Source organism: Podarcis erhardii, assembly GCF_964252035.2.
Source record: "Podarcis erhardii genome assembly, chromosome: 8".
NCBI classification, from domain to species: Eukaryota; Metazoa; Chordata; class Lepidosauria; order Squamata; family Lacertidae; genus Podarcis; species Podarcis erhardii.
Window position 1 is genome coordinate 22,497,225 of NC_138499.1, and position 26,486 is coordinate 22,523,710.

A 26,486-nucleotide genomic window follows, 5' to 3' on the forward strand; every position below is an offset into this window, starting at 1 on the left:
GCAGTGCGTCAGGATTGGCAATAATATCAATTACTCCCCCGGTGCAAAACACGAGCCTCTCCAAGGACAAGGGGGAGAGCCTAGCTCCATCATTGCAGGCAGAGCAAGCAGAGCCCTGAAAAGCAGCTGCTCTGAGGGCCAGGCAGGCCAAGGCCGTTTCCAGCAGCTGAGGCACTGAAAAGTTAATACCATAAATCCAGACTTTTAACTCCACACCTTTGCAACACAATGCCACATCGTGTGCCCTAGTCCACAGTGGCATTTATGTGTATTATTATTACCATTCCATTTCCATTGTGTGGTCACTCCAAAAGGTCACTGGCAACCTCTCCCATTATTCTCGCAGCAATCCCGTAAGGTAGGTTAGGTTAAAGATAGTAGCGGGTCCATAGCTATTTGGTGACAATTACAGCTTAGCGGGATTTGAACTTACAGCATTCTGAGCTCTGCATCACACTGGGTGTCAGGCAGGGGCCACATCCTCCTTCTCCACCACTCACTTGTTTTTGCTGATACGTTCATAGCTGCACGAGACCCAAAAGGCCTCATCTTGCTAATCTGCATGTCAAAAAAAGAAAGAAACTTCAGGAAACAACCTATGTTTCCTGGCTGACTGGGGTCTGAAAGCACAATAGCCACTAGCTTAGAAAGACATAGGGGCTGATTTGGTCCACTGATTCCCAGCTGTGGACTACTGCCATATAGCCAGCCAGCCTGCCTGCCTGCCTGTCTTCCTTTTCTCTCAGTCCTTTTCTGCCTGCTAAAAGGCTAAATCTATTATGACCACAGCATGGTGACCTGAAAACAGCTGGTTGCTCTGTGTTGATCAGCAATCTCCTTGCTAGGGCACTTCTTGATGTCCTGTTTATTGAGCATTCATCCCAATTTGTTTGCAGGCAGATTAGGCTACTGTTTAATGAGCTTTTAAACTGATTTATTTGTGGGGAGGCTGGATGACCCTGCAGTTATCCCCACACTTTCCCAGTGCATTTTCTTGTGACTTTCCTCACTGTAAAAAGTCTGATCTTTTGGGGAAGTGGGTTTGTTGCACAAGATCTTCCAATGAGCTCTAATTGCTCAACCTGAATTTGATGGTATGTGACTGAATCCCACCCCAAAATAGAGACATTCTGGAAGCAGGTTTCGGGGCAGGTTTTGAAAGGGTCAGCTCAGCTCAGCCGGTGAATGCACTACAGCTCTTGTGACGTGCCGTTCTAAAATGTTTATAGAAGCACTTTTACAGTTCTAAACTAATAGAAATGTGCTAAGTGGTGCTTTCAGAGCATTGGAGTAAATGCAGCTGACAGGCTAACCCCGCAGGTAGGGTGAGAGAAGCTTCAAATCTGCAGAACAATTTGCAAGACAAAGTGGGGCAGAGCAGAGCAGCATATAAGCAAAAAAGTATGATTTATACTTTTTTTATAAAGGACATATTGCTGAGCTTATGCATGCCAGGTTATGTGTGTTACCACCAACACAACCTTTTTTTACTCTCACTGCAACTATTCTCTTCTCATGGCATTTTGCTTTTCCCATACCTCCCTTCTTTCTGTTCCTCCAACCATGTGTGTACATATGCCTGCCAGTTTAGGATTGTACTTCATGCATCTGATGATGTGGAGTGTGATCCAAGAAAGCTTGTGCCATATAATGCTTCTGTCACTATTAAAGATGCCACAAGAATCTAAATATGCCCAAGGGTTTCTTTGCATCAGTTAACTTGCTCTTTGGCCCAAGAGCTCTCGGAAGAGCAGCAAGGTTCCTCAGTCTCCCATTCCACCAGTGTCTGCCTACCGAATTGGGTGAGAATCCACAGAAACACCTGCTAGAAGCATAGGTTCCCCAGAAAGGGGCAAAGTCGATAATGTGTAACTACTGTACAGGCTGCCAACTTATGACTGAACCTCACTCACCATGGCATGGTGCTGAAGAGAAGCAAAAAGAGACTATGGCAATTCAATGTATTGAATGGGGCAATACATTTCAGAAATAATGTCTTAACAGATTGCTTTATTTGTGCATTTAGCAATGACAGAGTAAAGCATCAGAAAGACATACAGATTTTATTTCTCCACTGAAGAACCCTAAGGCTGAATTTCACAGCTTTTATACAGGATCTGACGTGGCTGTGGTGAATGCCAGACACATGGTCTGAAACCTTTCAGAGATTTTTTGTTAATGTTTGTCCTTCATAACACAATGGGACACACACACACAAAAACAAACAAACAAACAAACAAACACAAAAACAAACAAACAACCCCTCCTCACCCGCCACAAACACCCATGGCAAAAAGGGAGAGGGTGGAGTGGAAGCTCTCTACCATAGAGCTCAAGAATAAAAGAATCTACCATGTTATCCTTTCTCATACCAACAAGAGGGAGTTGCCAGTTCCACTTTCTGTTGAACATAGATGCCACCAGTGCTGTTGGGCTAAAGGTGGTATTATACTGCAGGCAGCAGTTAGGTGGCATGAGGACTCAATAGATTCCACATGGTCCTATCATACCTCAGACTTGAGCCAAGCTTATTTGGTATGAGCAACCAGTTACTCTGTCTGCTTCCTACTATCCTGCATGTCTGCTCTGCCCTCAGATTGAGAGCTCCCTGTGCCAATTTTAATATGAACAAAAAGCCAGAGACCCAGGTACAGATCTCCCATGTCTTCTGGGTTCCACATTTTCCCTGTTCCCAGGTCTGGGATGAGAATCACTTCTTTGTATTTGTTTGTGAAGCATATATCTACTTCCCTAGGTCAAGGTTGAAAGGTCTCGGCTTGTATGTCCCTTGCATTGTTTCAAAAGCAAAACAGCCAGGCTGCAAAAACTGACTGGCTATCAGTAATAGACTTGTTTGCTTCCTGTCTGCCAATGTGCTGAACATCACAATTATAAGCATTATTGTTGTTGTTAATTTAATGCACTAAACTGATGGAAGGAAGCCCACATGGAGGACATTTCAGTCCTCTTCTTTTATTGACTGTAGGCTTGTAGGAAATGCCACAAATTAGATTGCTTGGGGATTATATACTATACCCTGGCCAGTGACTGACATGTAGCAGATTTCCTCCTCCTGCACATTAGCTAATGGACTCTAGTTGTACAACAAGCTGCATAAAAGCCACCTCTGGCATTTCCCCTTTCTCACTCCCCATCTTGTATGGGAACTTGCACTGTAATTGGATGTTACACAAGACGTGCATCGTGTACAGAACTCTGCACACCTATTTCACAGAGGCACCGTTCCAGCTGTATACAAATGTCAAACGAATGGCTGCAAAATAGGGAAGGCACAATGGCAAATCAAGCTGCTGAAGGTACAAACCAAGTTGAGTAAGAATAAAGCAAGTAAACAGCAGCCTCTCTTTAATTACTTTCAAAAACACTCAGTAGGGGGTGTAGAAGAGGCTTTATCATTTATGTCTAACGTTTGCTTTAATCTCCTGAAGTCTTTCTCCACAACTGCAACAAAAACAGGCTGCAATCCTAACCACGTCTCTCCATATGCCTCATTTAACTGAATGGGCTTACTCCCAGGTAAGTGGGGTTAACATTGCAACTCAAGGGTGGTATTCAACTACTTTTTACTCAGAGTAATGTGACTAATTCGGTCCATTAATTTCAATAGGTCTACTCTGAGTCCTGCAGTCCTGTGCCTGGTTTCCTGGGAGAAACTCCAATTGCACTCAGTAACTTACTTTTGAGTAGACACAGTTAGGGCTGTGTAGTAAGGTTGCAATCCTGTGTGTTTTTATCTGGGAACTACCAAGAGGGTTCCCACAGATATTCCTAAAAGCCAAGAGTGTCTTTAGGAAAGAAGGTGGTCTTATTTGGGGCTGAGGGAGCAATCCTGCACACAAGAAGCTGCTGTAAAGCAAACCAATGTAAATTAAGCCAGCATGAAGCTACACCAGATCCAAACTCCCATTCAGCTCTGCCTAAGCCTGGCAAAGGGAAAATAAGACTTTAAAATAAGTGTTCTATGGCCAGTTGCCAGGTCATGTGACCGAGCTGAACAGGCTTAGGATCCAGACTGAGTATTCCCTCTCTGTTCTGGCCTCTGGCGCACACACCCCTTTTTGGGATTTACAGGGGCCTCAGATTAGCCAGCTTTGGCTGAACTGAGCTGGGTACAATGGCAATCTTCAGCTGGGCCAGAGCTGGGAACTTAATGGCAGCTGAGCTGGACACCTGCTGCACCCTAAGCTACTCAAACCAGTGGATCTTGCCATAGGATTGCTTCCTAAATCATTTAATGGTTTGGTAATAGATCAAACATTAGTGTTTAAACACCAATGTGAGCTGAGCACCTTGAACTGGGCACCAAACTGGTTGCACCTAGATGTCAGGCTTCTGTTTAAAAAAGCACAATGTAGAGCCCACAAACTCTAAACTGTGCCCAGTTCTGCACAGTATCTATTTGCCACTCACAAATTTAACTTCCAGAATTCATGGAGAATCCTGAAAAATGCAAGGTACACTAACAAGAAGTTTTCAAGGGTCCAGAAAATCAGCTCTGCCCCAGGTAAAAGGGTGCAGTTAAATCATACATTATATCTGTCTTTGCCCCCTCAGCATAATAAAGCATTAAAAAGTATGCATATATGCATTAAATATTGTTTCAATTCCAATTAAAAGACCCGGCTTACCTTAGGTATGCCTCTGGTCAGGTGTGATCCTTCTTTCAAACTTCAGGTGGCAGTCTTCCTTAGTACCACATGGAACCTGAATAAGAATTTATTTAGTCTTTGAAAAGTTATTATCACCAGGGAAGAAAAAGGAAACTAAAAGAATGCTATGCCACCATCAACCCTGACACCTGGTGTGCAGCATCCCTCTTCATTTCCCCCGATGACCTTACCACAAGTTAGGCTAAAAGAAAAGGAGCAGCTAAAAATCCCTTTTAAAAGTTCCTGTAGAATCTCTATGAGGATCTGCTGTCTCTTGTTTCAGGTGACTCCCAGCCACCTAATAATTGGCTCGCCTGCTTAATTGGCTCCTGCTGTACCTTTCGTGGGCAGAATTACCAGTGCTCAAGGCTTTGTGCAAAAAACTCCAGCTGTGAGTCATTTGCCTTGTGGCCAACATGCCAAAGCTAGTGGTTCTGCTTCGTCACTCACCTGAGTTTTGAGTCCTGGCCCCTATTATATAATTTTTCTTCCCCCCTATCCTCCTCTATATTGCCTCCCTGGAAACAAAGTGGTGAAGTTTTGCCCATTTATAACAGTACCAATGAAACAAAATAAAAAAATTCCTGCCAGTAGCACCTTAGAGACCAACTAAGTTTGTTATTGGTATAAGCTTTTGTGTGCATGCAATAACAAACTTAGTTGGTCTCTAAGGTGCTACTGGAAGGAATTTTTTTATTTTATTTTGACTACAGCAGACCAAGACGGCTACCTACCTGTAACTAGTACTAATGAAATACCTGAAGTCTTCTTGATGCTGGGCTAGATGGACCACTAGGCTGATCCAACAGGCAATTCTTACGTTCTGTTATGGGGCGAGCATCCTATCATTACCCTTCCTTTGCTAAAGCATCATCTGTTTCTCTCCATTGTATGAATGGTATGAGAGACAATGAGAACTCCTGCAGAGCAGAAGCTTGTAAGTGCAGAACCATTACCATGTCTGGTGGGTGGGGTGTTCTATCCACACTGTATTTCCTGCTCAGATGTGTGTCTGACTATGCTTTCCAATGAAAGGAACGCAATATGGATAGGCAGCATCCATAGCCAGACATGAATGTACCTATGTGGACGACATAAAGGTCTTCTGTGACCAGATTCCTGTGCGCCCTTCTGTCGGTCAGTCTGGATCTCAGGCTGAAAGTAGCAAGCAGAAAGCCCCTAGCTTCCCTTCAGCTGACTGCCGGAACCTGCTAGCAGGAATGTCTTTCAGCTTGTCAAACCAGAGCTAGGAGGTTCCCTCTGGGTTGCCTTATTTCAGCAAGTCAGTAATATGGCTGTGTAAAGCATTTGCTTTCAGGTAATAAATTTCAGTTGCCCCAAGCAAGAATCTTCAACCTGAAATGTTTTCAGCCTCAGTAAAACACATTGCTGTCTTTTTGTGCTGTCAGGACAGAGGGCTTAAGAACTCCTGTGGGAAAGGGGTACAGAGAAGTGGAGAGGCTGCAGGACCACGGTGCTGATAAACTGGTCAACTTGAATGTATTAATGAAGTGCAGGAGTAATGGGAGGGTGTTTCTAGCCCAGTGGGACAGCTGATGAGCCGGTGGGTGTGGCTTGATGAAAATGGCCTCACGGGTCAAACTGGATCCCCTGCCATGCCATGAAGGAAGTTTATTTATATAAAAAAGCTATTGAATCTCCATTGGTTTCTGCCTCTAGTCTAGATTGTATGCAGGTCCCCTGTTTTCTCCCTTAATTACGTATTCATTCATTCACTCATATAAGTTTTTTTGTTAAACTAAACAAGAACTAGACTTGGGGTGATTATATTTGCCTCTTAGTATTTTTTTTTTCAGAGGCTAACAATGAATTCAAAATTATATCTATGCCAATCTTTCTTCATATTAAACTTTATTATACTCTGTGGAAATGATAATGAATTTCATTCTTACTAAGTCAATGTGATGATCAGTCTTTAATATATAGGTCTCTAACGTCGGCCAGTAAAGCGAGATGAGTGCCGCAACCCCAGAGTCGGCCACGACTGGACCTAATGGTCAGGGGTCCCTTTACCTTTACCTTTAACCTATCTATAAGGATAGTATTTTTCAGCTTGGAGTTTACAGTATATATCTCAAAAGAACAGGCTTTATCTTACAGAATCTCCAGTAGAAGCCTTTGGAGAAAAGGGTTGGTTGATCTGGAAGTATCTACACTAACGACTAATGATATTAATGAATGATTAGTGACATAATTTTAATCTTTAAATGACCAATTTAAGCAATTTGAAGAGAATGTGGTTGTTAAGATAAGAGATATTGATTCTATATTGATTAGAACACTAGAAAAAATATGAAAACTGAAATTGAAAGATGATCAGGTTTTACATAAAAATTAATTGTACTGAAGAACTCCAGGCAGAACAGAAAAAAAGGGGGGGGAGAGGAAATAGATTCTTAAGGAGAAGATTCAATACAAGTGGGATATATCTTTTAAAACAATATTTTGATTTAAGCATAAGTGGTATACAGTTAAACAATGCCAGCTTACATCCATAACTATTAGGAGAACTTCATCAGATGAGCGCAACAAGAGAAGTTATTAACATTCCTTGTTCTTGAACTAAGTCACTACCTAATTCTTCTAGCATTTATTTAATTTTGAGCAGGACACAGTAGAATCTGGTTTCTTAATCTGGTCCACAGCCTAAAGCAGAAGACAGACAGGCCCATCCCACAGGCTCATAATCTTCAAACTCTAAGGATCAGGTCACATGAAGCTATATAATCTGTAAACAGGATTCCTGACACTGAAATCAATGTCAGTTACTTCCAGGTAAATGAGATAAGGGTCCTGGCAAGCACCCTTTCTGCTGCATTTACTGATGAAAGAAACCTCTTCAGCAAGGCACTTGAAACAGGATTTTGCTTCCCTCCCTGCTTAGCATTTAATTCGACAGCACATGCTTACGCTATATTTTTCTTTAATGGCTGCATTCTTTCTGCTTGGAGTCAAGCTGTGTTAGTAGGCATAAGCTCAACGTATGAGGCCCGTAAATAATATGCTGGTAAACCCAAATATGTTATTGCAGAAAGAGCTGGTCTGAATGTTCAGAATGATGAAAATTTCAGTTAGGAATCTCAATCATGCTTCTGCATTCCCATTTCTAAGCTGGGCCTTGTGTTTCAGAGGTCATCTGAAGCATGGATTTTGCTGTAATGATTTCCTGCTTTACAATCAGATATTCAGCAGAGCAAATTTTTCACACTTCTGAAAACCCCAGCTTTGATGCACAGACAACACACATATATTATGGGGTGGGAAAGCACTGGTATGTGAGCCAGAGACAGTGTGGATGAAACCTGGGTTCTACTCTAGATCCCCTGCTGACCACCAGCTGTTTGATGCTGTACAAAGTGTGCAATTGCCGCACCTTTCTTTGCAATAACATGGGAAGTGGAACGACTAGGTTGAGAAGTAGATTTGTGTTTCTTGCCAATATGCCCAAAGTCATCCATGAGTTTTGCGAATACGGGCATGCCGTTTTTCAGGATTCAACTGCATTTTGAGGTTTGAGGCTTTGAATAGATGTAAGGCAGGACTTGAAATTCACATATGCATTCCTCTGCTGGGGCTTGGTGAGGTGTTTCAAAACCCTTTGCTTTTATTTTACAAAAAAAAAAAAGGTCAGGGGTAAGGGAAGGTGAAACTAGGGCTGCCTGTTTCAGTGGGAAACAGTCCTCTGGGTTTGCCTTAGTGAGAGAGATTGTGTGATTGTTTTAAGGGTGCATGGCTGTGTGAGGGCCTGACCACCCCCACATTTACTTATACAGTGGTACCTCAGGTGAAGAACTTAATTTGTTCTGGAGGTCCGTTCTTAACCTGAAACTGTTCTTAACCTGAGGTACCACTTTAGCTAATGGGGCCTCCTGCTGCTGCCGCACAATTTCTGTTCTCATCCTGAGGTAAAGTTCTTAACCCGAGGTACTATTTCTGGGTTAGCAGAGTCTGTAACCTGAAGCGTCTGTAACCCGAGGTACCACTGTATAGACATTTCTATATCCCCCTGTTAAGTATGTCCTCAGAACTGTTCAAATTAAAACCAGCAAAATATAAAGTACAATCACAATTCTAAAGCAACCAATCACTTTTGGATCTGGGCACCCCCACTACTCGAATGCGCCCCCCAACAACTTTCCACAGAAAGCTTTCTGCAGCCCATGACTTCTGGTGAGGTCAAGGTAGTTGGGGGAATCCACTCAAGGTCAATTCCTTAGGTTAGTCCCCTCAGTCTCCCTATTAAATTAGAACTAATTTTATTGTATTTGAAGTCAGCTTCTCTTTGGATGGATCTATACATTCAGTAGTCTTACCACACGATACATTTTTGCCACCCACAGTCACACGGTGCAGTCACTTGATGTTTGGCGAGCGTATGGTTGTGATGTCCTTTGTTTAATGTTGAGCAGGTCAGAGGAGTTGAAGGAGAAATGGTTTTACCACAGAACTGCTTAGAGCAGGCCTTCTCTCCTTTAGCTGCCTTCTGTCTCTGCTTCCAGGCCGGCCTGCTGCTTGGGCCTAACTTCCTAAACGACCTATGGGAGCTGCCCTTAAAGGTATACTCACATTTATCCTTAGCAATGACGACCACAGAACTGCATTGAACCCTTTCGCGTCGTTCATATGGATCCTGCGGCGTGACAAAGGCAAAAATAGGTCAGTTGAAGCTACTAGCTGTGACTCATTGACATCTGGGCATGACAAATTGACAAATGACGCAGCAGAAGTAGGTTGGAAGAACAGGCTTCACGAGGCTGTGTCAGAGCTGCCTCTGCCGATTCCTGTTATTGGGGGAGTTTGTTTTCCCCCCCGTTTGTAATTTCAGCTGTTGGCGGCAGCTGCAGAATTCTACTTGTTTTCATGAATTAAATGGCAGCAGAATCACTTACTGCACAGTTAGCCAAGTTCACTCTACTGCAGTGTTATCCAACAAAAAGGAAATGCATGCAAAATCAAACAATTGCTGTCCTAATTGACCAGCACATTAGCTTGCGATGTACCAGAGAGCCGTAAATAAAAAGGTTGCCGTTGTCATTGCATATTTGTTACCTGAACACCACGGTTAAGGTGCAGCTCCCCTAACTCATTGAAGGAATGCGTGAGGGGACTTGTCATGTAGACTAGCTCCACTACACTGGCAATCTGCACAGCGGCCACAACTCCCACTGCCTGAGCATTTGGCTGGGGTGAGAGGGTTCTCCACCCCCATGTCCTGATGTATGTGTGCAGAGCAACCCTGCTCCCCAGAATGGGCCAGGGACCCTCCTTGCCTGCAGCTCTGGGTATGTACACCTTGGTGTCCCCAAAGCCCTCTCTGATGTGCTCCAAATGCGTGGATGGCAGGAGGGCATGTCTGCTGGGCCTGTCAGTGGCAGGGACTGGGATGGATCTATTTCAATGCAGGCCAAGAAACTCAAACAACAGTTAGCCATCACACCAGTAACACCAAAACCAGTTCGGGTTCCTTCCGTTTTCTCCTGCGCTGCCTTTGGAAATAGGCAGATGGGCCCTCTAGCAGCTATTAACTTTTAACTGTCCTAGTACTGTTATTAATTTTATTGTGTTTGTTTCTATGGTGAAAAACTCAATACGATGAAAATAATAATCAGTTAAAATAATAAAATCAGAATTCAGCTAAATGCCCGCTAGAATATGTATTTCAACAGTCTTCTGTAGTTCGCCATCTGATTTGAATCATTGTTGTTGTTGTTATGACCAGCAATTCCATACAAGATCAGTGTTTCACAAATATTCAGTAGCAAAATCCTTGCTGATCTAGCCTATAGATGCCTAAGCAGCATATGTAGCAGTCTGACATAAGAATTCATCTAGGAATACTGCTGAGATGGGGATAGCAGTAACTGCCTGATCAACACACAAATGTGTTGCTCTAGAAGGGTGCTCATTTATGCATGAAACAGTAAGATACTGTTTAGCTTCCAGCCTGCTGTATCTGATTGAATAACAATAGGAAGGTTGCTGCTTGCATAGAAGCAAAACAAGGTCACTAAACATGTTCTTAAAACACTTACAACTAAACCACACTGCCATGACTCCAGGTAGGCTGTATTATGAATGCTGCTTCTAGTCACATGCTGCATTCTCTTCCATCACATTGTGTAAATTTATACACAGAACAGTAAGGCTTTAGCTGATTTGACAGCCATGGAAGTTTTTAATCAGCTCCAACTTTGTTCTTTGGTTCTCTGTGCATGCTGTTTAGTTATCCCAATTATTGCACAAATATGCTTATTAAGGCTTAGAGCTTTATTAAGCTGTACATATTAGAAATAATTTGTGAGTTTATTTAATGAACCTTCCACATCACTGTCATTAGTTCCAAGACCAATTCTCTGCAGTTATGTCTGCACTTTAAAGAAACTGCCACACGACTGAAGAATCACCATCTCATGAATAACACATGCTGATATTTCAAGACTTTAGAGCAGTGTTTCCCAAACTTGGGGCGCTAGCTTTTGCTGGACTACAACTCCCATCATTCCTAGCTAGCAGGACCAGTGGTCAGGGATGATTGGAATCGTAGTCCAAAAACAGCTCAAGACCCAAGCTTGGGAAACCTTTGAAAAGGTACAGGTACCAAAGAATTGACTTCACAAGCTCCACAAAATGAGAATGGTGTCATCAGTGCTCCCACCCACTTCAATGGGTCTTGCACAGGAAATGTTCCTGCAAAATTTCAAGTCATTGTTCTTTAGCTTTCCAAGATCATGAACGGCTTTTTTTTCTCTTCAGGGTGGGGGAGATGAGAAAAAGAATCACTTACAAATTCTGTAAAGAAAATGTTTTATTTAAAGTGTTAAATACCATCACCAGAATGAATTTGATTTACATTAGTTGGTGTTCATTAACAGGCCTAATCTGCCCTTTTCTCCCCCAATGTCAATTCCTTTTACTTTTAAAACAGACTATGTACAAGACAGCTGTGGTCACTGGAAGAGTGCTATTTACATGACTAAATTATAAGTAGAGTTGCAGACATGTGAATATCTTAAAAAAATACAATCAACTTTTAAAATAAATACTGCATAATGACCAGGTATGTACAGACTTTCCATACGGTCATGTCCTTCTTGTCTCAAATAGAAATAATTTAATAATAGGAATATGCATAAAAGAATGCATTGACTGCATGTCACAGTATCAGGAAGAGAGTCATACATCTTAAAAAATGGTTTTACTCCTAAAGGATAATGCAAAGGTATGTCTTTAGCATTCATGGGTTGCCATATACAGGTGAATGAAATAATTTAATCACCAAAATTTTACCAATCTTCTTTAACTTAATACATGTAAGTTTGGCGGGGGAGCAGTCGTTCCACTCTAGTAATTTCTTGTGGATGCATGGAAATCCCATCAGCAAGTGCTTCTCCCTTCATTTCAGAAGAGAAGCATCTCCATACCAGAGTTTTTCCCCACTGGTATACAGAGGGAATTCTAAATAGCTGCATGTGTGCAAATCACCAGACATTTTAGCATCCGTGTCCATGGTGCTTGCGCATGGTTCGTGAATGTACTTGATGGACTGTGCTCATAATTTTGATTTATGTCAAAGTGTACCATATAAAAGAAAAGGCCTTAGAAGGGAAACCTATTTTTTACTTTTGCCATCCTGTGATGCACGTACATTTTGGGATAACACTACAGATTTTTCATACAAAATCAGAGTACTTGTGTGCATGGCCTTAATTTAAACAGTGTATATTCAAATATTATTGCAACACTTAGACATTAAACAATAGGTATGTATCAAAGGCATCTAAAGACACAGAGAAAAGGATGATGGACTTGAACATCAACAAGTTACATTCCCTTTCATCAGGAAATAATAAGAGATCAGGACTTAGAATACCCCCACCTTTCCACCGCTCCTTCCAGTGGTACTAAATTATCTGATACATAGGAGACAAATGTATATGTTTCTTCAAATGCCTGTGGTATCTGCATTTAGGCTCTTGGTGATGGTGTCAAAAAATTAGTAAATTGCATGTACTTTATTTAAGGCGTTTAAAAATCAGCAGGTGAAATCCTGCCATCACTTAGGGCATGTAAATACCACTAATTGAAAGACAGATGTGGGGTTGCAGTTTGAATTGTGACTTTTAATGTCAGGCTGATATTCACTGATTTGCCATCACATAGTTTATAAAAACTGAACAGAACAGCTTATTTGCTATTTATTGTGACCCTAAGTGGGTAATAATTTGTTTGGCTCAGTGCAAATTATAAGATGCTGATATTTAGCAAGACTAACATCTTGTATTTCTTTAAGACCATCCAGAAATGATAGTTCAACCTTTGAATGAATGATGCTGGTGCTGAAAACAAATTTATTGAAGACATTTTACAAATGGCCACATGATTCCAGTATTTTGCTGTAGAATTTAATTTGAAGGTGACAAAAAAGAAAATAAGTTTCCATGCACTGTACAATAAACTGCAAAAAGTTCAAATTTTTTATCAAATACATGCTGAATTATTGTAATGTACTCCCCAAGCCATGTTGCAAAATTCTTTTCAACATGCTTGAAAAAAGTTCTTAAACAATATTCTGTTCCTCTCAAAGATTTCAGAAATGCAGAATCATCTGCAACCCTGAACCAAATATGGGGCATGAGAGTAGTTAAGTCAAAAAGTAGCGGTTTCAGAGTATAATGATCATCCTGGGAGGTAGGAAGGGAATGAGAGAGCAAAAGGAGGGAGGTGTAGACAAGAAGGGGAAAAGAAGTATACAATTTGCACATATCGTTGAACTTTACAAGGCTTGTACCTTTTACATTTAAATAAATTTAATATATTACACTTATTTCTTGTCACATAAACGTAATTTTAAATATTTGCTAGAAATTATTTATTTTTCATTTATGTCTGCCAAAACACAGACCATGATTGGTTTAAAGAATGATAAACTTGGTGTGTCTTACCACCCTGTTGCATTCTCTCCCTTTTAAAACCATGCACTAGTGAAATTTATTTTTAAAAATAATATAAATTGTTGAAAATGGCTGATTTATTCTTTTTTTTTTTTGCAAGTTGCAGCCCCAAGAAAATAATTTAAGTGTTCAGCATAATCTGTGTCCATGCAAAAAAGTTTCTTTAATTTCATACAGTACAGTATAGCCACAGAATTTTATTTTTCAGAGTCCACACACTGGAGTTGACTCCAGCAGTAGCTGAAGTTATGAAGCCTGCCACTATAAGACTTCAACCTTTCTGATAAGGCAAGGTTCCTCTGCTGCAAATAACGGCTATGACAGCTGGCGTTCCTTTAATGGCTCTTTTCTTCCATCCTTCCGATTGTGGCATAACTTCTTTGGGTAGCTCCATATTTCTGTGGCATAACCAGGCTTGGGTGGGGACGAGGAGAAGGGGCAGATAAAGAAAAGGGAGCAAGAAAATAGATGTGGCATTGAAAGGGATTCTTGTTGCATGAGACAGCTTGATTCTTTGAGTTTAATCCATGGCTTCAGATTGGACTAAAACTTGAGTGTCACTGAACTCCAAACCATTCAGTTCTTTCCAGCTCCACTCCTTCACCTGAGGACTTCCTTTAGAGCACAATGTGTGCAACTTCCTCTGAGAACACAGGATCGCTTTTGTAGCCCTAGAAACAGGCTCCGAAGACACAACATTAAGCATGCAGTGTTACCAGGGTTTGCGACCTGTTAATTTTTTTTTGTAACGCTGGTTGCTATGACAACAGTTTCACAGCTGCTATGAACGAGCATAAGAAGGTCCTGTTGAACTTTCAAGAGATGACTGGGAAGCCCTTCTTGTAAGAGGGGCTAAAGTTGGATCTACTAGGGATGAAGGGGGGAAAAGTTTGAACCAGCCAATCACCATATTGGACAATTCCAGTTCGTCTAAAAGTATCTGTGCCACTCCCATAAAGGATTTGTGATCCATGCGTCCATAGTCTCCCCACACGATAATCTGTTGAGTTAAAAAAAAGAAGACATAGGTTTTAGGAGCAGGGCAAAATGAAGTAGATTCTTCATGTCAATTAACAAGATGATCTAGAATCAACAAATGGGAAGTTTCAGAATCTTGCCATTTCCTAAGGTGAGCAATCTGACAAACCTGGGCTGGGCTCCCAATCACTGTGCATGGATCCAAGTGCTGTTACACATATTCTGGGACTCTTCCCTTGTTAATCTTCTGACTGAGGTCTCTCAAACTCCAGATAACCCTGACTTTTGGAATCCAGCTTGTGGCAAGAATGCCTCAAATGTCTCGTTTTTATTCTACTTCTTGTACAAACAAGGATTTACCCCCACCCCCAACACCTTGGAGCTGAGCCTGACAAAATTTCAACCTCTCTCTTCACTGTTTAAAGCAGCTTGATATGAACATGTATTTGGAAATCCAGCATGTGTTTGGTTTATGAGGTATCTGCTACCATGCTGTGCATAGTGTTATTAATCTGTCCTGAGATCAAACTTAAATTTGCCATAATTTCTGATATTCTTCAAATCTGCTTTCCACCGAAGTTCACAGAATACTAAGGCACTAATACTGAAACAAGCAGGAACTGAGGAGCTGCTTGGCCACATATTAATGGCAGGACCTTCCTTTCGTTATAGAGGGGAGCGGAATGAATCCCTAAGAATTGCCAGCATAACATTATCAGTGATATTCATTTCTTGGATTTAGCTCTCAGTTTGTCTCAGCAGAAAGTGCACAGAATATAAAGCCATCTCACTCAAATTATACGGAATATCAAACGCTGGATGCATCTTCTTGATAGAAATAAATAAAACACTAAGAATGATAGCGCCTGCTATTCATTATTCATTAACTGGCTATTTGCTCTTAAAGATTTGTTGTGTTAGTAAGATGGGATACGATTCAAAATTAGTGTTGCAGGAAAATACTAATCTGCAGATATTTAGTTTAGAATAATAGAGAGTTTAAGAGGCAGCTATGTGAGAAAGCAGCATAAGGGAGCAGTCAGACTTAGGCATTTCAGTTAATGATGCTAGAATGGAAGGGTTTTAGATATGCATGGCTAAGGGTGCAAATTACCTGTAAAACTTTCCCTTGGGGACTTTCTTCAAATGACAACAGCTGCTGGTAAAGAGGTTCCAGCGTTTTTCTTGCCACCTTTGTTTTCTTTTTGGCTATACAGACTCCATTTTCTAATAGATACACCTTTACATATGGTGCTTTGCGGAGAAAAATATAAAGATCTGTTAGTCACCAGTTTTTGCACATTAGCTCTGCAGTTTTAGCAACTTATGCAAAATCCTGACATTTAACTGATAAATACTTTAATTAAACACACACTCATACATTTCATTTATGCACATTTATTCCCAAGGCATTCTGGATAGCCAACCTGCTTCAGTTCTCTCCCTCCCTTGGCACGATGAAGCAAATCAGGTATGTTTCTTTATTTATTATATTTTGCAGTCTTTACTGAAGAGTGTTCTATACACTATAGAGCAAACAGCCTCAATAATTATTCATTTAACTGAGAAAATAGTAATACAACTGTAATAATAAAACATAAAACAGTCAATTATTATTGTTTACAACTTCATCGTGGCAATTCTGATTTTCAAGAATTAATGACACTATTGTTTCATGGCAGAATAAAGGAAAGAGGGCAAGTTTGTTGTGATTTTCAGTATTAAGAAAGGCAGTTACAGTCGTACCTTGGAAGTCGAATGGAATCTGTTCCGGAAGTCCGTTCGACTTCCAAAATGTTCGGAAACCAAAGAATGGCTTCTGATTGCCGCAGAAGCCCTGTTGGATGTTTGGGTTCCAAAGAACGTTCACAAACCGGAACACTCACTTCCAGTTTGCCGCGTTTCGGAGCCAAAACGTCTGAGTACCAAGGTGTTTGGGATCCAAAGTACGACTGTAATGAAATTCTAGATGCTTGGGAACATATACTGGCTGGTAGTGGTACTCCAAAGTTTCAGGTAGGAATGACTCTCAGCCCTACTTTGAGATCTGTGGGATTGAACCTAGGACCTTCTGCATGCAAAGCAGATGATCTAGAGCCCTTTCCCTATAGGGGAATGTAAGAACTTTAACAGTAGCCTTGCTGAATCAGGCCAAAGGTCTACTCCAGCATCCTGTTCTCAGACAGGACAACCAGAAGGAAAGCCTGCAAGTGGAACATCAGTGGAATAGCACTAACCCAACATTTGTCACACTCAGAATAGACTTATGCCCACTGATTTCAGTGGGTCTACTTTTTGTATGCCTAAGGGGTTATCAGTCTAAGAGTATTTTTATTTGGAGTTATTTAAACCCTGTCTACTACCTGAGGTTCTTGAGGTAGTCTACAATGTATTTAAAATGCAATAAAGTAGTTATGAGTTACTGGGGGGTGGGGGGAGCAGCGGCGGCAAACATGTATTTGTTTCCTCTCAGTCCTCAAATGTTTCAGCATCACTCTGCAGCTGAAACAGCTGCCAAAGCTACAAGGCTAAGTTCCTCACACTGGGCAGCTGCTGTTCCATCTACCAACAAATCGAGAGAGCAAGGCTGTTAGAAATCTTCCTCCAGTCCTCAGATGTTGCTCTGTTGCGGAATCTTTGAACCTCAGCTGGTCTCATAGGAAATCATCCTGGTCCATAATAGTAAGAACTGCCATACGTTTGCCCATTGATTACGTGGGTCGAAGCTACATAAGAAGAGTTTGGATTTGATATCCCGCTTTATCACTACCCGAAGGAGTCTCAAAGCGGCTAACATTCTCCTTTCCCTTCCTCCCCCACAACAAACACTCTGTGAGGTGAGTGGGGCTGAGAGACTTCAAAGAAGTGTGACTGGCCCAAGGTCACCCAGCAGCGGCATGTGGAGGAGCGGAGACGCGAACCCGGTTCCCCAGATTACGAATCTACCGCTCTTAACCACTACACCACACTGGTTACACATAGTTAAACACTTCTACATTTAATATATGAAATTGATATATCAGAGAAGTTGGGAGGTTCAATTAGTCTACTTTTTAAAACAGTTGTATAGAGGTGGCCTATGAGACAAGCCTTTGGCTATTGTGGCTAAAATAGTTTCTGAACCAGAATGTTCATGTGCTGCCATGTGCTTGGGGTTCAAGTGTATTTCTCTCACCTGGCAGTGTCTTTGAACCTGGTTTTACAACAAGGCCTCGGGCTCGTATTATTTCCACCTCCAACTGTCCCTTTTTGTCCATCATTCCAACCTGGATATCACCTAAGGAGGAAAAGAAAAACCCATGTATTGCAAATTAAGGTTACACAGAAGTAAGGTAATTCATGGGAAACCATCTTTTCCCACCAATTGCAGCCATATAAACAAAATTAATTTCTTACCCATTGCCGGTGTTGCCAGTGTTTGGCGACCAACAAGCTGTGCAGGGCCAAGTCCATCCAGAAAGTCACTGAACTGGCTGTCCGCAGCCAATCGCACACCAGGAAAAATCAAACTAATGGGAAAACAACCAATTTTTTTTTAATAACAAGTTTCTAAATAATAAAAACAAAGCTATGCACACTGTATTATGAACCTGGCCTACAACAGGGTATCCACTTACGCATATGCATCAACAAACAATACTAAGTTTAGGCACTGGTGATATCAAGAGTGGATTACTGCAGTGCACTTTATGTGGCGTTTCCCCCATCTGCAGTTATTGCAGAATGCTGTGGCTCGGTTACTGACAGGAGTGAGGCCCTGTCAGCATTTAACACCTCTACTCAGAGATCCGCACTGGTTGCCTATTTGCTATTGGGCCAAGATCAAAGTGTCACTATTAGTATATAAAACCCTTAAGCTTGGGACGAGTTTACTCACAGGATCACCTTGCCCCATTTATGCCCGCTTGACTGCTTCAAGCTGTGGAACTGGCACTGTTACAAGTGTGACACAATACCCATCCCATAATTTTAAGAAACTGATATTTTAGCGAGCAGCACCCCACACTTTGGAACTCCCTGCCTACTAACGTCAGGCATTTGCCTTCACTGTATTTTCAGCACCTGTGAAAATGTTGTATTTGGGCTGGCCCTATACAGACTTGTGGAAGTTAACAGGTTTTATATCTTTCTAGCTGCTGTTGATTTTAATCATCTTTTGAACATTTTAAATACCAATTTTTTACTTTTTAAAAAATCAATCAGTTTAACGTTTTATTCTATATTCATTTAAATCTTTGTAAACCACAAAGATATACAGATTTTCAGCCAGAGACAACCCGGATTCCAGGCTGTAACTACTAATAATAATTAATTTTCTAATCAAAATGCAATTTTGTTTATGGCAGAAAAATGACCTTTTATACCTCTTAGGCATCCATTCTTTGACTGCATTATTTGACTAGCCTGTCTGACGTAAAGCCAAATGTTTCTAGCTTTGGTTCTGAAAAGCTGACATGATTCTGGAAGTTCAAGTGCTATACAAATTTTGTTACATAACTAAACCAACCGTTATGGGCATATGTATAATATGAACTACTGCATCTGTGATGTCCAAACTCAGCAAATATCACCACTTATTCCTAAAACATGAAAAACCGTCAAGGTACTCCCACCGAATCCAAATACCGTATTTTTCGCACCATAGGGCGCACAGGACCATAGGGCACACCCAGTTTTTAGGGGGGGAAATCAAGGAAAAAAATATTTCCCCCCCCCAGCCCCAAAGAGCAGCGTACAGGCTGCACACAACCTCTCCTTGCCGGAGAGGTTGCGCGCAGCTATGGAAGAAGGCAAGGCAGCGAGCGGGATGGATCCCACTCGCTGCTTTGGCTTCCCCTTTAGCCCCGTGCAGCCTCTCCTTGCCGGGAGACGCTGCGCAGGGCTAAAGAAGCCATAGCCCCGTGCAGCCTCTCCTTGCGGAGGGGTTGCGCGCAGCTATGGAAGAAGCCTGCATTCGCTCCATAAGACGCACACACATTTCCCCTCAATTTTTGGAGGGGAAAAACTGCGTCCAATAGAGCGAAAAATACGGTAATTCTTGCCTCCAGTTTACTTATTTTGTTCTTCATATGAACTAGAAGTAGGGAACCTGTTATTCTCCATATATTGCTATACCACAGCTCCCAGCATCTCTGACCACTGCTCTTGCTGGTCAGGGCCAATGGAGTTCAACCACATCTGGAGGCCCAGAGGCTCCCTCCCCTTGATACAAACACACCACAGGCATATATTAACTATGTCCTTCCTTTATGTGCATTCCCCTATAAGAGACGAGGGCACACTACAAGCAACGGCCATTTTACACTTGTTCAATGCACATGTGATCATGCACATCACCGCAACCTGGAAATGACCGGAAAAGGGTGTGGGTGGGTGTGTAATGGGGAGGGCTTACACATTCTCCGCTGATGTGGGGGGGGGGCAGGAATGCAACCCCTGCACAAATTGGGGATTGCCCACCATGACAAACAATCTGCAGTAGAAAAAGGAATCAGTGACGCTTTGTTTCTTTCCAAAGATCGGAACTTTATAACAAACGTCTCGGACTTACTTCCCCTCTGAGCTGTAACTGTTCATGCTGCCATCGGTGGATTCCCGGCTGGCTTGACGTGTCATCCAGTTTCTCATCTCCACAGCCAACCCAGTTTCTGTGCTTCTCTGGACTGTGCTCTTTAACTTTTTGCCACCTGCTTCTAAAGAAATATAATGAAATGCTTAGTAGTATCCCATCTCTACAAGAAACAGAATACCTGGAAGAGAACGACATAATCCCTATTGTGTCAGCATCTTTTTTTTTGGAAATCATATTTTTAAAAATTATAGTTGCACCCTTGTGCAACTGAATTACATCACAAATGCTTAAAATATAGTGGTTCTATAACTTAAATGCTTTTTATGGGAACAATGAGAGGGAACATGAAAGTCTGATCTTGAAACATATCAAACTCTTACAGTTAACCAGATGTATACTGTATGCATGAAAATAACTTCGCTTAGCGACCATTTCCCTCCAAAAATTGCACCGAAGCAGCATTGTCAAAACCAAAATTTATCATGGCAGCCATTATAATAACCATTGTATTTTACTTCTATTTAGCCAAAGCACAGCTCAATTTTGTACACGTTACTAAGAAGACAGACCCATTGAGCTCAAATCTTAACTAACCATTTGAAGCTAACCCTCCCCCCAAAAATGAAGTAGGATGTGGATGCAAACATGTCAGTTGTCACTTGAATTCATTTGTATTTGTATGCTTACTCCTCCATGTCTTCCATTATCAGCATGACCAAAGCTCAAAAGACTTTACAGTCAATTTGTTTCATTATTGTTGTTTTAGTATGGTGAAGAGTGCTTTAAATATATTCCATATAGCATTTATGGGGAAGATTTTTCTGTTGAGCACTGCATACCCTTGGGGTAATCTGTTGAGGGCTAAAGCTGGCAGTGGGTGGAACAGTAACTGTGTCTGCTTGGTTTCAGCCTATTATGTTCATATGCTTTAAATTCAGAGCAACCTCTGTCAACCTGGTGTCCTCCAGATGTTCTGGACTACAACTCCCATCAGCATCAGCCACACAGCTGCACCTGTACCTGGAGGACACCTGCACCTGGTTGGCAGAGGCTACCTTACAGTACAGCAACCACAATGTTATTGACTCAGTAATAATAATAATAATAATAATAATAAATCCTAAAATAACAGAAAAATGCCAGTGGGCTTTACTGTAGGGACAATAAATGACATTCAAACCATGATACTGAGCTTTCTTGCCTCGTGTCCCCTTCGGCCACTATGAGGAGCAGAGAATGATATGAAATGTGCCATGACTGTAGCTGGAGATCAACTGATAAAGAAATAGGACCCCCTTTTGTGTAAGTGGAAATGCCTTCTTCTACTCATGCAAGTAGCCATTTGGAGTCAACCAACAACAACTTCAAGAACTTGGCATACCTGATCTGCAAGCAACTTGGTATACAAGATCTGCCTGATGAGGTCTACAAAAGTGCTAAGTTTCAAACCAGTTATGTGTTCATGTTTCTCTTCCATTGCTATTTATCCTTCCAATGACCCTTTTGAGGCCCATAAGATCCAAAGTAGAAATTCAAAGTAGGTTTCTACTATGCTGTCTTAGACATAGGAACCAACTCCTAGGGACCGAGGTCCCTTTGGCACCCCAAATAAAATATTTGAGTGGACCAGCCCCCAGTTGATGGGCATTGCCATTCAAATAGTGTGCATGCACCGTGTCATGTGATTGATTATGTGGGACAGGGCTTATGTGTTGTTCAAGTTGATACCACTGATCTTAGACAAGGCCATACAACCTGTTGAAGAGAGATTCCAGCAGCCACAACAATATAATTCCCTATTTGGCTTTCTACTTCCTACTTCTGAAAATGCATATAAGGCCTGCAAGAATTTGGAAAAACCACTGCTGCATAATGGAAACAAAGATATTGACGATGAAAACACCTGTGCTGTGAACTTACAGCAATAGCTCAAAGACTTCCAAAGTCTATGCCACCACAAGGAGTATTTCTCTTCATACTACAAGCAAAAACTCCTGGATAATGTGCCTGATGTTTCTGTTGCTCTAAGGATCCTCCTCACACTTCCAGTATCAGTGGCAAGTGGTGTGTGATAGCTTACATATACAGGCAGTGACCATTTTGTGCAGGGGTTTCATGCCTGGCTCCCGTGTGCAGTGCACATAAGTCTGCTCTGCCCTCTTCTGGATCCAAAAGGACTGCATGTTGGTGCTCACACATCAACTGGACCTGCGCAAAATGGTCACCGACACCTGTACGCAACAATGTTGCAAAAGAGATTATTTGGCTTGGCAACTATATGAATTGAACATGCCCAAGCATCAGCACTGGACCTGACGGAATTGGTGACAAAATCTGCAAATGAAAAGGCAGGCAACATGAGATTTTGATGCGCCTGATATCGAAACTTTTAAGAGACTTACATTTTTTACATAACAATGCACACAATGATTTGTGTGCTAAATTATTTTATTTGTATTTGAGAAAGATAATCAGAGACTGTTGTATTACTTATTATTGCAATTAAATTAGCGGTTTCAAGTTTTGTGCTTTTCAATTTTTTTCTACAAGACTTCTTTTTTAAATCAAAATTAGCAATTGGGGGGCAGGGAAGGATGCAAGTAGCTAGCCTTGACCTGGATGCAAAAGAGCCTGGGACTGGCACTGGGGACTGGGAACTCATGGCCTCCAGATGTTGTTGGACTGCAAGTCGCATCATCTATGATAATTGGCCATGCTGGCTGAGGGTGATGGTTCCTCGACCCTGCCTAGAGCATATGTGCTCTGGGGGTTGGGGTTGGGTTCTTCTCATGATGTCTCAGAACATTGCTGTATGTATGTCTGCACAAAGGCCACAGAAAAGTATAAATAGTTCAGCTGACCTGTAATCATAGCAGAAAAAAACCCTGCTAGCCTCATGCAGGTCAGTTGTGAGAGTCAACTCTTAATGCGACACTTGCAGCAGGAACAGATCAAGGCTGCACATCTGTACACACATACTTCAGAGTAAGTCCCACTAAGCAAAATTAGGCTTACTTCTAAGTAGGCATCTATGTGATTCAACTGCATGCTGTTCTTCCAGGGGATCAATGGGAAGCTCTAGACAACCTTGTTCCAATTTGGAACTAAAGCTACATACATAAAGAGGTCTCATATGGAATAGTATTCACCACAAACAACTGCTTTAGATTTGATATGCAAAATTATTTAAGGTCATCTTCACATGATTTAATCATTATTATAATACAAGCTGTCATGCTTTGGAGCACCTGGAGTTTCGAATTCCTATATGGATTGAGACATAGATAGAAAATGGGTAGGATTTCAATAGCTGTATGTGCTTGTGAATGGCCATCTGCATGCAAATATGTCTCACTGAACTGCATCTTCATATCTGAATTGGTGCAGCTACCCTTCCAACCTTACTGTAAGGGTGGAAAACCTACAGAAATTTATTAAAACAAGAGAGAGGAGAGTATAAATTAAAAGAATTTAAGGAATTATCAGGGAAATTAACAACATGGATACAATATCATCATTTGAATGAAGTATTTAAGAAAGATAGGATACAAGGGTTTGGGAGAAAATATCACAACTGGAGAGAGACCTGTTGGAATGTGATGTGAAAGTGCTGTCTAAAATGTATAAAATATTATTGGAATGGGAGGCAAAGGATGAACAAGTAAAATCCTCAACGATACATTGGGCAATAGATATCGGTCATAATATAGACATGGAAGCATGGGAACAATTGTGGAATATGGATATAAAATTTACAGCATGTTATGGTCTAAGAGAAAATTATATCTAACACCGAGTAAACTGGCAAAAATGTCTAAATCTAAATCAAATAAGTGTTGGAAATGTAAAGAGAAAGAAGGTTCTTTGTATCATATGTGGTGGTCTTGTAGTAAGGTTAATGCTTACTGGGAAATGATATATAATGAACCGGAAAGGACAGTGGCGTAGCGTGGGGGGTGCAGGGGGGGCGGCCGCACCGGGCACAACATCTGGGGGTTAGGGTTATCCACGGGTTAGGGGGCGCAAATCCATGGGTTAGGGGGCACAAATTACTTGCCTTGCCCTGGGTGCTGACAACCCACACTACGCCACTGGGAAAGGATGTTTAAAATAACGTTTGTAAAAAACAAAACAAAACCCAGAGGCTTTTCTTTTGGGAATTATAGGGACAGAACTACCCAAACTGTACAGAAGCTTATTCATGTATGCTACTACAGAGGCAAGAATGTTACTCGCCTCAAAATGGAAACAAGCAGGAGTCCCAGCAAAGGAAGAATGGATACAAAAACTTATGGTATACGCAGAAATGGCTAAACTTACCAGAAGAATAAGAAATCAAGATAACAAACTTTTTAATAAAATAATGGAAATGGTTTATTGAATATTTGCAGATAAATTGTAAACAGGTAAGAACACTGGCAGGATTATTGTAATAACCTGCAGTTTCATAGGAGTATATATTTAAAGCAGATGAATAAATGAGCACATTAAGTTAATTTGGATATGCAGAAGATATTAAAAATAAATTTAAGGAACAGCAGAAAGAGGGGGAAGGAAGTCAAGTTTTGAAATGTTAAAATGATTGTGAAATTAGTGAAATGTATAAACCTGAAAAGTGTGTGTGTGTGTGTGTGTGTGTGTGTGTGTGTATTGGTGCAGCTAGGCACAGCCTATACATATGGAAGCTATGCATAGTACCATCCCATGCAGGTTTACAATTTGTTTATATGTTCAAACCCCCTACTGTGTAGGCAAACACTGACAAATGTGTGAGACATTTTAAAAACAATGTACTAAATATACTAAAATAGCTTGTTAGCCTTTGTTAAAATTTAATATGATAAATTTTGACCTCAGAGGAGATGGCTGTATGGAACAGATTGTACACAGCTGACCCCATTTTAAGGCCTATTTTTACAGATGGCTCTTAAGAAATGCCAGGATGTTCTCACCTGCTGTCCAAACTTAGCTTCTATTTCTCACACATCAACTATATGCTAAAGGACTTCAGATTTTAAATCCTTGTTTAAAAACCGGCATGTCTCTACTGTATTATTTTGGCTGAAAATAAAGTGTCCATATAGGACGTGTGTGTGTGTGTGTGTGTGTGTGTGTGTGTGTGTGTGTGTTTTAATGTAGATAAAGATCTTCTTGGCACTTCAGCCCATCAGCATTTGAAGTCCATTTCAGTAAATGAGAGAAAACGGGAAAAACATCCAGATATAGTAACGTGCACGAAAGTACTGAACTAGATACAGGCAGATTATGGAGCAGCAAGCACTAAAACCCACTTAGATACTTGCAATTTGAATCAGCAATTTGAAAAGTAACGCAAAGTTGGCCTGAAAGGTGCTGAAAAAGCACCTTGTGACCGGGGGGGGGGGTGTGAGCAGTTGCAAGAGGTAACATCTGTTGGGAAATGTGCAAATGAATGAGAGGGATAATCCTTTTTAGTTTTTGCTCTGATGCAAAAAACTGTAAAGAAAAGATAAAAGAAGAAAAATCAGGAAAAAAGAATTTCAAAAGCAATTATCACAGTTGAAGTAGTTGTTCTGTCTATGGCATATGTAACTCAGGATAGATCTACATATTGTAAAAAATAAAATGGTTCTGTACCACTACAGAATTCAGGTTTCGCGTCTCCATTGTTTTCCAGATAAAAAATATCTCTGCCATGTTGGAGAGAAAAGTCCTCATTTAGGCACACACATGCACCATGTTTGAATGTGAAGCTCTTATGGGACTACATTTTTAATATGGGAGAGGCATTTAAAATGTGATCAAACTTGCATTCATGTGAAGATCAGTATGTGCACACAACACAGGCCATATTGTTGCTGGAAGAGGTGGTTCTACATATTCAAGTTGATGCAAGCATACCTGCATCATCTTTTGGCAGAAATACCATTTATTAATATTCTGACCCATGTATTTTGGTAAGGCTGCAAGAGCAGCTTCAGATTTTGAAGACATCATTTGCTTTATAACCACATTTGGACTACTGTGTCCTTCACCCCTGTTCAAACCAAACAACAGAACAGAACTATTGTCCTTGATTGTACAATAGAGCAGTGAAAACTGAGGATGACACTGGTTCTAGAATTGCAGGACAAAATATGGCTCATGGATACATTAGAAGAAATGGCCTTGACCTTTCATGAGAAATTTCTGCATGATGCTAAGCAAGCCAATCAATTCAAAGAGGTCACACAGTCAAATCCATAAAACACCAACTGCCAATGGAAGAAAATGTTATTGTTTTAGCCACTGGTCATAACAAAAATACGGTAAGGT

The 26,486-nt window shown here is 41.1% G+C and overlaps 2 protein-coding genes across 28 annotated transcripts in view; both read right to left on the reverse strand.

Moving 5' to 3' along the window:
• Positions 1-9,432, reverse strand: part of DCSTAMP (dendrocyte expressed seven transmembrane protein) — a 42,018-nt gene extending 32,586 nt beyond the window's left edge. The window contains exons 1-3 of one of the 3 annotated variants that reach the window (XM_081874468.1): positions 9,258-9,432; positions 4,650-4,725; positions 434-558 (exon numbers count right to left, since the gene is read on the reverse strand). The gene's annotated coding sequence lies outside the window, so the exon portion shown is untranslated. Of the gene's footprint in view, positions 1-433; positions 559-4,649; positions 4,726-9,004; positions 9,200-9,257 lie in introns of those variants that run through there. The other 2 variants (XM_081874466.1, XM_081874467.1) reach the window with 2 other exon arrangements.
• Positions 9,433-11,478: 2,046 nt separating this feature from the next.
• Positions 11,479-26,486, reverse strand: part of RIMS2 (regulating synaptic membrane exocytosis 2) — a 370,897-nt gene continuing 355,889 nt past the window's right edge. For all 25 annotated transcript variants that reach the window (XM_081873920.1, XM_081873930.1, XM_081873931.1 and 22 more), the window contains 5 exons: positions 20,172-20,313; positions 18,017-18,129; positions 17,796-17,897; positions 15,735-15,874; positions 11,479-14,642 (listed from right to left, as the gene is read on the reverse strand). In XM_081873920.1, coding sequence (XP_081730046.1) covers positions 14,424-14,642; positions 15,735-15,874; positions 17,796-17,897; positions 18,017-18,129; positions 20,172-20,313 — 716 coding nt within the window. In that variant the 3' untranslated portion in view covers positions 11,479-14,423. The remainder of the gene's footprint in view (positions 14,643-15,734; positions 15,875-17,795; positions 17,898-18,016; positions 18,130-20,171; positions 20,314-26,486) is intronic.